General features: G+C 36.6%; 1 protein-coding gene across 1 annotated transcript in view; it reads right to left on the reverse strand.

Annotated features, from left to right (window-relative positions):
* Window positions 1-12,782, reverse strand: part of SYCP2 (synaptonemal complex protein 2) — a 68,443-nt gene that overhangs the window by 26,655 nt on the left and 29,006 nt on the right. Inside the window, exons 15-19 of the mRNA XM_040248707.1 lie at window positions 11,946-12,103; window positions 10,162-10,231; window positions 9,763-9,820; window positions 8,434-8,567; window positions 7,850-8,286 (exon numbers count right to left, since the gene is read on the reverse strand). Of these exons, the coding sequence (XP_040104641.1) occupies window positions 7,850-8,286; window positions 8,434-8,567; window positions 9,763-9,820; window positions 10,162-10,231; window positions 11,946-12,103 (857 nt within the window). The remainder of the gene's footprint in view (window positions 1-7,849; window positions 8,287-8,433; window positions 8,568-9,762; window positions 9,821-10,161; window positions 10,232-11,945; window positions 12,104-12,782) is intronic.

Below are 12,782 nucleotides of genomic sequence, written 5' to 3' on the forward strand. Positions count from 1 at the left end.
GGGAAGAAAGAAAGAAAACTGTCTTTGTTCACAGATGATATCACTGTCTATGTAGAAAACCTCAAAAATCAACAAAGATTCTTGAAGCTAAGAAAAATATATAGCACAACAGAAAGATACAAGGTTTATATACAAAATCACTTTCTTATAAACCACTAATGAACAAATGGAATGTGAAATTACATTTTGCTTATATTAGGTCCCCCAAAATGAGATATTTAAGCGTAAGTCTAACAAAGCATATAATAGACCTATATAAGGCAAACATGACTGATGAAAAAATCAGAGACTATCTAAAAGAACAGAGAACAGATACATGTATAACTAACCACTCTGCTATACACCTGAAACTATACAACATCATTAATCAACTATATGCCAAAATAAAATAAAAATTTTAAATAAATAAATGGAGATATTCCATGTTTACAGATAAGCAGCTTAATGTTGTCAAGATGTCAATTCTTTCCAGCTTGATCTAAAAATTCAATGTAATCTCAATCAAAGTTCTAGCAAGTTATTTTTTGGTTGCTGACAAAATGATTCTAAAACTGACATGGAGAAGCAAAAGACCCTGCGTGGTCAACAGAATATTAATAGAGAAGTTTGAGGACTGACCCTACTTTAAGACTTAATGAAAAGATACAATAATCAAAACAGTGTGGTACTGGTGAAGGAAGAGAGAAATACAATAATGGAACAAAACAGAGAGCCCAGAAAGAGGGCCACATAAATACAATTAGCTGACCTTTGACAAAGGAACAAAGGTAGGACAATGGAGAAAAGTTAGCCCTTTTCAACAAATGGAGCTGGAATATCACCATGACAAAAAAAAAAAACTAGACACAGATCTTATACCCTTCATGAAAATTAACTCAAAATGGATAATAGACCTAAATGTAAAGTGCAAACTATAAAAATCCCAGGAGATAACACAGGAGAAAATCTAGGTGACCTTGGGTTTTGCAATGCCTTTTTATTTGCTAAGCCAAAAGCACAATCCATGTAAGAAAAAACTGTTAAGTAGGACTTCATTAAAATTAAAAATTTCTGCTCTGCAAAAGACGCTGTTTAGAGAATGAAAAGACAGGTCACAGACTGGAAGCAAATATTTCTAATATATATATCTGATAAAGAATTTGTATCTTAAATATACAAAGAACTATTAAAAGTCAACAATTAGGAAACCCAATTATTAACTGGGCAAAAGATCTCAAGAGACAACTCACCAAACAAGATATAAGTATGGTAAATAAAGATGCAAAAAGATGCTCAACATCACCTGTCATTAGGGAACTGCAAATTAAAACTAATACCATCAAGCACCCATAAGAATGGCTAAAATCCAAAACACTGACAAAACCCAGTGGCAAGGATGTAGATCAACGGGAACTTTGATTCATTGCTGCTGAAATGCAAAAACAGTACAGCCACTTTTTCTACTTTCGGAAGACAGGCAGTTTCTTATAAAACTAAACATACTCTTACCATATGACCCAGCAATCATGCTTCTTGGTATTTTCCCAAATGAGTTGAAAGTTTATATCCACACAAAACCTACACATGAATGTTTATAGAAGCATTATTCTTAAGTGTCAAAACATGGAAACAACCAAGATGTCCTTCAATAGATGAACAGATAAACAAAATCTTGGTATGTCCATATAAAGGATTCAACATTAACAACAACAAAAAAGCTGTCAAACCATGAAAACATAGGGAGGAATATTCAATGCATATTGCTAAGTGAAAGAAGCCCAATATGACTTCATACTATATGATTCAGTCTATAAATATATAGACTACATACTCAGTTCAGTTCAGTCGTTCAGTCATGTCCGACTCTTTGCGACACCATGAATCGCAGCACGCCAGGCCTCCCTGTCCATCACCATCTCCCAGAGTTCACTCAGACTCACGTTCATCGAGTCTGTGATGCCATCCAGCCATCTCATCCTTGGTCGTCCCCTTCTCCTCCTGCCCCCAATCCCTCCCAGCATCAGAGTCTTTTCCAATGAGTCAACTCTTCCCATGAGGTGGCCAAAGTACTGGAGCTTCAGCTTTAGCATCATTCCTTCCAAAGAAATCCCAGAGTTGATCTCCTTCAGAATGGACTGGTTGGATCTCCTTGCAGTCCAAGGGACTCTCAAGAGTCTTCTCCAACACCACAGTTCAAAAGCATCAATTCTTTGGTTCTCAGCCTTCTTCACAGTCCAACTCTCACATCCATACATGACCGCTGGAAAAACCATAGCCTTGACTAGATGGACCTTAGTCGGCAAAGTAATGTCTCTGCTTTTGAATATACTATCTAGGTTGGTCATAACTTTTTTTCCAAGGAGTAAGCCTCTTTTAATTTCATGGCTGCAGTCACCATCTGCAGTGATTTTGGAGCCTCAAAAAATAAAGTCTGACACTGTTTCCACTGTTTCCCCATCTATTTCCCATGAAGTGATGGGACCGGATGCCATGATCTTCGTTTTCTGAATGTTGAGCTTTAAGCCAACTTTTTCACTCTCCTCTTTCACTTTCATCAAGAGGCTTCTTAGCTCCTCTTCACTTTCTGCCATAAGGGTGGTGTCATCTGCATATCTGAGGTTATTGATATTTCTCCCGGTAATCTTGATTCCAGTTTGTGCTTCTTCCAGTCCAGCGTTTCTCATGATGTACTCTGCATATAAGTTAAATAAGCAGGGTGACAATATACAGCCTTGACATACTCCTTTTCCTATTTGGAACCAGTCTGTTGTTCCATGTCCAGTTCTAACTGTTGCTTCCTGACCTGCATATAGGTTTCTCAAGAGGCAGGTTAGGTGGTCTGGTATTCCCATCTCTTTCAGAATTTTCCAGAGTTTACTGTGATCCACACAGTCAAAGGCTTTGGCATAGTCAATAAAGCAGAAATTGATGTTCTTCTGGAACTCTCTTGCTTTTTCGATGATCCAGAGGATGTTGGCAATTTGATCTCTGGTTCCTCTGCTTTTTCTAAAACCAGCTTGAACATCAGGGAGTTCACGGTTCACGTATTGCTGAAGCCTGGCTTGGAGAATTTTGAGCATTACTTTACTAGTATGTGAGATGAGTGCAATTGTGTGGTTGTTTGGCCTTGGAATGCGGAATGAAGCAGGGCAAAGACTAACAGACTACACACTATATGATTCCAACTCTATGGTATTCTGGAAAAGGGAAAATTATGGAGACAGTAAAAAGATCAGTTTTTGTTTGGAGTTCTATCGGGGAGAGAAGAAACAGGGGAGGGATGGACCATGGGAATTTTAGGCAATGAAACTATTATTATGCATGATACTCTAAGGGTCAATATCTGTTGTTATATACATCTGTCAAGACACATGGAAGATACAAAGAGTGAACTATAAGGTAAACTATATACTTGAGTTAATAATGTATCAATATTGGCTCATCATTTGTTAACAAATCTGTAACACTAATCTGTTACTGATAGGGAAAACTGGGGTGGAGTGATGGAGTAATATGGACTCTGTATAGCTGTATCCCTGAAACTGCTGTAAAAATTATATTAATTTTTTAATGTAAAGACTACAAAGTAAGAATTATTACCTGCATAATTTTAGATAATTTGGTTAAAAGAAAGTCTGAATGAGACTCTTAAAAGACATGAATTCTCTTGCTTTTAGTTTTACTTTTTTCTGGGAATCAGGCATATAAGTTTTTAAAATTGTGGTAAAATATTTTGCCAAGAGAACACACACCCTCTTCCAACAACACAAGAGAAGACTCTACACATGGATATCACCAGATGGTCAATACCAAAATCATACTGATTATATTCTTTGCAGCCAAAGATGGAGAAGCTCTATACAGTCAGCAAGAACAAGACTGGGAGCTGACTGTGGCTCAGATCATGAACTCCTTATTGCAACATTCAGACTTAAATTGAAGAAAGTAGGGAAAACCACTAGAAGTCAAATCTCTTATGACTATACAGTAGAAATAAGAAATAGATTCAAGGGATTAGATGCGACAGACAGAGTGCCTGAAGAACTATGGACACAGGTTTGTGACATTGTACAGGAGGCAGGGATCAAGACCATCCCCAAGAAAAAGAAATGCAAAAAGGCAAAATGGTTGTCTGATGTTAGGCCTTACAAACAGCTATGAAAAGAAGAGAAGTGAAAGGCAAAGGAGAAAAGGAAAGATATACCCACTTGAATGCAGAGTTCCAAAGAATAGCAAAGAGAGATAAGAAAGCCTTCTTCAGTGACCAATGCAAATAAATAGAGGAAAACAACAAAATGGGAAAGACTAGAGATCTCTTTAAGAAAATCAGAGATACAAAGGGAACATTTCATGCAAAGATAGGCTCAATAAAGGACAGAAATGGTATGGACCTAACAGAAGCAGGAGATAGTAAGAGGTGGCAAGAATACACAGAAGCACTGTACAAAAAAGATCTTCACAACCCAGATAATCACGATGGTGTGATCACTCACCTAGAGCCAGACATACTGGAATGTGAAGTCAAGTGGGCCTTAAAAAGCATCACTATGAACAAAGCTAGTGGAGGTGATGGAATTCCAGTTGAGCTATTTCAAATCCTAAAGGATGATGCTGTGAAAGTGCTGCACTCAATATGCCAGCAAACTTGGAAAACTCAGCAGTGGCCACAGGCCTGGAAAAGGTCAGTTTTCAATCCAATCACAAAGAAAGGCAATGCCAAAGAATGCTCAAACTACTGCTCAATTGTACTCATCTTACATGCTAGCAAAGTAATGTTCAAAACTCTACAAGCCAGGCTTCAACAGTATGTGAACCATGAACTTCCAGATGTTCAAGCTGGATTTAGAAAAGGCAGAGGAACCAGAGTTCAAATTGCCAACATCTATTTGATCATCGAAAAAGCAAGAGTTCCAGAAAAACATCTACTGCTTTATTGACTATGCCAAAGCCTTTGACTATGTGGATCACAACAAACTGTGGAAAATTCTTCAAGAGATGGGAATACCAGACCATCTGACCTGTGTTCTGAGAAATCTGTATGCAGGTCAAGAAGCAACAGTTAGAACTGTACATGGAACAACTGACTGGTTCCAAACTGGGAAAGGAATACATCAAGGCTGTATATTGTCACCCTGCTTATTTAAATTATATGCAGAGTACATCATGAGAAATGCTGGGCTAGATGAAGCACAGCTGGAATCAAGATTTCCGGGAGAAATATCAATAACCTCAGATATGCAGATGACACCACCCTTATAGTAGAAAGTGAAGATGAACTAAAGAGCCTGTTGATGAAAGTGAAAGAGGAGAGTGAAAAAGGTGTCTTAAAGCTCAACATTCAGAAAAATAAGATCATGCCATCTGGTCCCATCACTTCATGGGAAATAGATGGGGAAACAGTGAAAACAGTGACCAAATTTATTTTTTTGGGCTCCAACATCACTGCAGATGGTGCTATGAAATTGAAATATGCTTGCTCCTTGGAAGAAAAGTTATGACCAACCTAGACAGCTTATTTAAAAGCAGAGACATTACCTTGCCCACAAAGGTCTGCCTAGTCAAAGCTATAGTTTTTCCAGTAGTCATGTATGGATGTGAGAGTTGGACCATAAAGAAAGCTGAGCACTGAAGAATTGATGCTTTTGAACTGTGGTGTTGGATAAGACTCTTGAGAGTCCCTTGGACAGCAAGAAGATCCAACAAGTCAATCCTAAAGGAAATCATCCCTGAATATTCATTGGAAGGACTGACACTGAAACTCGAACTGCAATACTTTGGCCACCCTGATGCTGGGAAAGATTTAAGGCAGGAGGAGAAGGGGACGACAGAGCATGAGATGGTTGGATGGCATCACTGACTTAATGGACATGGTTTTGGTTGGACTCCGGGAGCTGGTGATGGACAGGGAGACCTGGTGTGCTGCAATCCATGGGGTGGCAAAGAGTTGGACACAACTGAGTGACTGAACAAATATAGCATGACATAAAATATACTATTTTAATCACTTTTTAAGTTCATATGTTTTTATATATAGTAAATAATAAGTTATTACTACCTCTTCTTGAGATTACCAGAATAAAGACAGGGTATACTCACCTTGATAAAAATGTGGCAAAAACAAACCTCCCCTAAAAGAGTGTATTAAGAACTCTGACAAAATTGGAGTCAATGTGGGAAATCTGTACTACTGAACTATAGACGTTCTATTTCTCTGGGCTTATCCAGTGAAAGACAGGATCAGACAGATGACTATCTTGGAGGACAGTGGCAGAAACTCTAGCATAGTAATAAAGAGAGTGCACTATGAAGGAGTGAAAAGAACTTCTGAAAACAAGTTGATTTTTAAAAAAGTCAGAGCGCAGCTTAGAAAAGATGATCAAGTTTTGGTGCTTCCAGGAAAAAATAATGCCTAAATCAGAAAAATTATGTGGAGTGATTCTAAATTCTAATGAAAACAGTTTAAAATTGAAGGACAGATCAACACTCAGACAACAAAAACCTTACTTCCACTGTCTGAAGAAACTAAATAGCAGCTAAGACTAGGAAGAAGAACAGCATACTGATAAGAAAAAAAATATCCAAAAGGATTTGGTTAAAAAAGAAAGCAGCTAAAATAGAAAATGTGATTTGCAGGTTGAAAACAAAATAAAGAGTAGTCTGGTCAAGACAAATTAAATAATATCTAATTAAATAAAACTGCAAAATTAGCTATTAAATATTTCACTTGTACAATAAAATGCTCCAATACATAAACATTTTACATTGACTCCAGAAATCTGGCTACCCAGGTATTAGTAATACTCTGGAAGATAAATGAAGGCCTACAGATGCTGTATCTTTTAAGGCACAGTGAAGAAAAGGACTGCATTATTACTAGTAGAAATGTATTCACATTAGAAAATTTTCTTTAATCTGCATCTCGATAGCAATGACCAAAGAAAAGATTTATGGTAACCACAACAAAAAGGAAACTTTCAGTCTCAAAATATGGTGTATACTAGCTAAAACTGTTTTGGAGATGTTCTACAGACAATGAATCTGAAGAAAAGGAGGCTCCAATGAGGATGAACAACATGTTTCCTCCACCCCATTTACATCCTTTCTTGAAAAACCTTGTCAAACTTAAAGGCAAAATCCAAGAAATGTTTCAGACACTACTATGTGCAAAACTGTGCTAGGCCATACAGGAAAACGAATGTTGAACAAAACACAGTCTCTATACTTTAGTAGGTTAAAACAGGGGGAAAAAACCACACAACCATTTACTGAAAAGAAAGATAAGCACATAAGAGAGCCAAAGACAGTTCTATACCATATTCAAAAGAATCTGGGGGACAGAGTGGGGAGACCCAACAAGAGGAGACAAGGAACTGCTATACCTATTTACATGCCTGCTATGCACTAGTGGGCACCTGAGTTCTATCACTATGGGACTGGGGAGAGGTCAGAAAGGAGTTCAGGAGCACTCATTCTCAGAGTCTAACCTTGAATTAAGGAACAGGGTATTACTTTCTTGGCTACCAGCGGGGAGGGGGAAGAGGAGAAGGGTAAGATAAGGGGTATGGGATTAAGAGATGCAAATTACTAAGTATAAAATAGATGCGCAACAAGGGTAAATCACACAGCACAGAGAAACATAGCTGTTGTTTTGTAATAACTTTAGAAGGAATAAAAGCTATAAAAGTATTGAATCATTGTAAATACACCTGAAACTAATGTAATACTCTGTAAATCAACTACAGTTCAATTAAGAAAAGCACAGGGGAATTACAAACATTAAATTTGTAGCTGTTAATCAAGTTTCTTTCACTTTATGTTATTAAGGAGGCATATTATAGGTATGCAGAAATAAAACACACTGAAAACTCACTGTGTTTTTTTGTTTCAGATCCCAGGAATTAAACTCAGACGTCAATCTTCTCCCTGATTTTCTATGACTTTTTGCATTTTTTTGAGGAGAAGGGCTTTGATCACAAGTATCAGTATTCACATCTTTTGACAACACATATTTCTTCTTGTAGATCACAGATTCTTCAACTGTCTTATTTAGGAGAACTGATTTAAAAGTAGTTTCAGATTCAATACACCAATCACTCTGCTTGGTATTCTCAATACTTTTCTCCTCCGAATGTGTAGAGTGACCTGGTTGTTGTCTGCTTTGGTGGCAGTCATCTGCTTCTGCTTTATCTGTTCTGTTATGCGCCATTATTTCCTTCCTATACTGTACCTTTCCTGTTTCCTCAGAATTATCATCAGATATTGAAGAGGATGACTTTTGTTTAGTAAGTTTTTGGTTGATAACAATATCTAGTGGGAAAATGAGAAATTAATCCTTATTAAATTTATAAATTGATTATATATAAAATTTATTAAAACCAAAATATTTGTTAAGACATTTCAAGAAATGAGTATTTCCTTGAATAACTATTTTATATACAGTGAAAACTGTTTCACCTTGATTAAATGCGTCCCTTGATGAAGTACTTGCTCTTTGGTTATTACACAGCTTAATATTTGTTACAGGTGTCCAACATGCCCATTTGGAGTGCATTTTATCTCCACAGGTATTGTCTAAAACATCAGGTAACCTGAAAAATAATTCATTTGCTCATTATAAAACCTTAGCCTATCACTCTGGTATAAGGTCTTGACTTTTTCTTAGTCAATGTTTATTGATAGAAATTTGTTACAGTATGAAAAAATTTTCAAGTCATGATGAAAATTAAAACTTACTATATAATTTATTAAAGAATATTATTTTTAAAATTCCATTATTGCTTCTATTTTGAGATCTACCTAAATACATCTCAGGTATCTGACATATATCTTCATGGGTATTTAAACTTGGTTAAATTTCTTATTCATGCTTTATTATTTTAAAGCTTTTATTCATTTTAAGTCTCTCAATTGGAAGAGTTATATCAGTTGATACAGAAAACACATACAAGCTATTCGCCATGGTACTATCATAATACTTGAAAGATGATTAGTTCTATAACCAATACTACATTCTAAGAACATAAAGGGCTCTTCCTTTAAATTTATCAGTTGCTAAGTCATGTCCGACTCTTTGCAACCCCATGGACTGCAGCATGCCAGGTTTCTCTGTCCTTCATCATCTCCCTGAGCTTGTTTAAACTCATGTCCATTGAGTTAGTGATGCCATTCAACCATCTCATTCTCTGTTGCCCCATTCTCCTCTTCCCCTCAATCTTTCTCAGCATCAGGGTCTTTTCCAATGAGTTAGCTCTTCATGTCAGATGGCCAAAGTATTAGAGCTTCAGCTTCAGCATCAGTCCTTCCAAAGAATACTCAGGGTTGATTTTCTTTAGGATTGACTCATTTGATCTCCTTGCTGTCCAAGGGACTCTCTAGAGTCTTCTCCAGCACCAGTTTGAAAACATCAACTCTTCGGTGTGCAGCCTTCTTTATGGTCCAACTCTCACATCCATGTGTGACTACTTGAAAAACCACAGCTTTGACTATATGGATCTTTGTGGGCAAAGTGATGTCTCTGCTTTTTAATATGCTGTCTAGGTCTGTCATAGCTATTCTTTCAAGGCACAAGCGTCTTTTAATTTCATGGCTGTAGTTACCATTTGCATTGATTTTGGAGCCCAAGAAAACAAAATCTGACAGTTTGCACATTTTCCCCATCTATTTCCCATGAAGTGATAGGCCATGGTCTTTTAAATCTGTTACATGATCTTTTAAATTTGTTACAGTCATCTAAATAGAGTAACATTATAGGCTAAATGACTAGATGGATATTCTCATACTTACACAGGTTTATCTATTCTTCCTGCTGCCTGTGAATCGAGAACAATTTCCTGGAGTTCACCTAAATGAAACAAAAATTATGGTATCCTCATTTTTTCATACAGTTGGTAGGGTTAAATGAAAGTAAGTGTAGAATTTGATCAAAGTTCATATATTGGGATGGAGAGATTGATTGATCTCATCTTCCCACTCTCAGACCCAAACTTCTTGGGAACAAAGGCTGTTATTATACCTCCCCATAATTTCTAAGTTCTCTGCAGAGCTGAATGTATTCATTATAAATCTTTTTCAAATAAATGAAACTCAGTGAAGTTAATGTATGAAAATATATATGTGTGTGTGTATATATATATATATGTATTATAAGAAAGAATGACAAAAATTGAACCAAAAAGTACTCACTAAAATTTTGGTTTGGGAATTCCGTGTCCTTATTTTCTGTCTTTTCTACAACTTTAGCAGTTTTGATAGGCTACAAACAGGAGAAATTTTAATATAAATTTGAATTAAGGCAGTATATGAAAATGACTTTTAAAAGCTAAGAGTATTAAAGTTTAAAACTTTAAAATTTTGCCTTATGATTAAAAGTTGGATAGTAGTTCTGTTCCTTTCATAAAATTATGCCCATTCAGGAATACTCCCTTATCCTAAAACACAAGAAAGTGCCTTTTATTGCAAATTAGGAGGCATTATAGCCTACAAATTTTCTGATCTCAGCCATAGCTAGAAAAATAATGTAATTTTTCTGAGAATTTCTGGAACCTCCATGCCATGTCATCTATTGCTCTTGATCGCACAGGCTGCATCTATTCTGTCTTTTCTCAATATACATATGAACTGAAGTGTCAAATGATCTTTAAAGTTTTGGCCACTGCACAGGTAACTTCTTGATGACAGCAAGCTTCTTTCTTTCCACAGCCACATAAACACACTTGTTCAGACAAAATAAAAATATGCCATCACTATCAGAAAAATATACTCCCTAGCTAAGATATTCTGCCTCATCCTATCTTCTCTAATCTAGCCAGTGGTTCTCCACACTGGGAGAGGAGCAGTATGAAAGTGTACAAGTGTACAGGGTGTGTTCTACCCTTATCTTTCTGCCACATAACCATTACATTTTTTTTTTTACATCCACCATCTTTTTTTTCAACTGTAACACCAAGACTGCTAAACTTGAGGGAATTATACTTATTACTGAACTAATGCCATGATAAGATTTATAGTCTTTAATGTGAACTGGGCCCTCAACACTGCCTATCACTTGTACTTATTCTTAGCCCTCTCCACTATCCCTCAGTGCTTATTCCAAATCTTCATGTGTCCCTGAGCCCTCTGCATCAAGAGAAGCTCAACATCCTCACCCTTCAGAGAAAACAAAAACTTTGAGCTGTTCATCTATAAACTTATCTGTATCTCTTGATTACCTATTTTTCCAAGATACAACTTGCTCTTATCCATTCCCTGCTCTGTCCCACTTCTTCAACTACCTGGAAAGAATGTGCTCCTCGATATCCATCTGACTAATAGCCTTTACTGACTCCAAAAATCAACTCACTCTCCGTCTCCTAAAAGAACATCTCCTGATCTTTATCCTCCTCCCCAGCTCTGGGATTAGAGAGAGCTGTCTGCCCTCTGTGCTGTGCTCAGTCACTTTAGTCATGTCCAACTGTTTGTGACCCCATGGACTGTAGCCTACCAGGCTCCTCTGTCCTTGAGATTCTTCAGGCAAGGATACTGGAGTGGGTTACCATTCCCTTCTCCAGGGGATCTTCCCAACCCAGGGATTGAACCCAGTCTCCTGCATTGCAGGCGGATTCTTTACCACTAATGCCACCTGGGAAGCCCATCTGCCTCTCCATTAGGCTTTTATTGCATCCTGTATGTATATCTGAGAACACATACAACAGAATACAAGAATGATGGCAAGTTCATTTCTCTTACTGAACATATAAACCAAGAGTTGAATAAGTATTTCTAAATTTTACTGTTAGCACAGTGAGTGATAAGACCTTACTTTCAAGGACAAAAAATGATATGTAAAAAAATTTTACAAGCAATACTTTTAAAAAAGACACTCACTGCTTAAGTAAGACCCTGTTTGCAAAAGAAGTTAGTTCAACAGTATTTCTACAATAATGTGATTAAAAACGTAATATTTAAAAATGCTTTCAAAGTAAAGTTACTTTGTCTGTATTATCTCCTCTCTTTTTTTCTTCAGATGGTCTAGATTTAAGTGATACAGCATAATCCACTCCTTGTTCTGATGTTTTAGAAACACCAGGTTTTTCTGTAGAACTCGTCATTTGCAGTGGTGGTTTAATTCTTCTTTTTCGTGGTGTTGCTAGAATGGAGGACAAAGGACTTATATTTGTCAGATTTTAAAACTGTATGTTGCTATCACTGAGATACTTTTTGCTGAAGAAAGTTAAAAAGGGGGGTCTTTTAGGATGGGTCCCAGGTTTCTGATTTAGATGAGTAACTCAATATGGATTCCATTTACCAAGGTAAGAAATGGAGAGAAACTGGCAGGGAGGCTGGAAAGATGAATTTATTTTGTACTTGTTAAGTCTGAGAAGTGTGTGAAACATTAATTTCCCAGTAGGCAAGCAGATTTTGGGAACAGAAGGTCACTATTAAATTGTCATAAAGATTAAATAATGCTGTGTTTACAGCAACTAGTATATAGCATTATTTTTGAACTTTTATTTAGCTCTTAGTATGTACCAGGCACGGTCTAAATGTTGCACAGTACTTCTTGTTTAACGAATAATTATTTAATCCTTTAAACAATTTAATGAGGTTAGACAGTTTAGTCCCATTTCATAGAAAGGAAACTGGTTCTAAACTTACCTATGGAGTACACACCGGAAGTGGGGAAACAAGCCCAAGCAGCCTGATTAATTTAACATTTTATCCACTATGTTATGCTGAGTCCTGCTTAAATTATAATAAGCTCTTAATGCCAGATATTAATATTTTGAAAAATACTTATATAGATACCCATTAAATCTTTCACACAT

The sequence above is a fragment of the Oryx dammah genome, unplaced genomic scaffold (genome assembly GCF_014754425.2).
Source record: "Oryx dammah isolate SB20612 unplaced genomic scaffold, SCBI_Odam_1.1 HiC_scaffold_10, whole genome shotgun sequence".
Lineage (NCBI taxonomy): Eukaryota > Metazoa > Chordata > Mammalia > Artiodactyla > Bovidae > Oryx > Oryx dammah.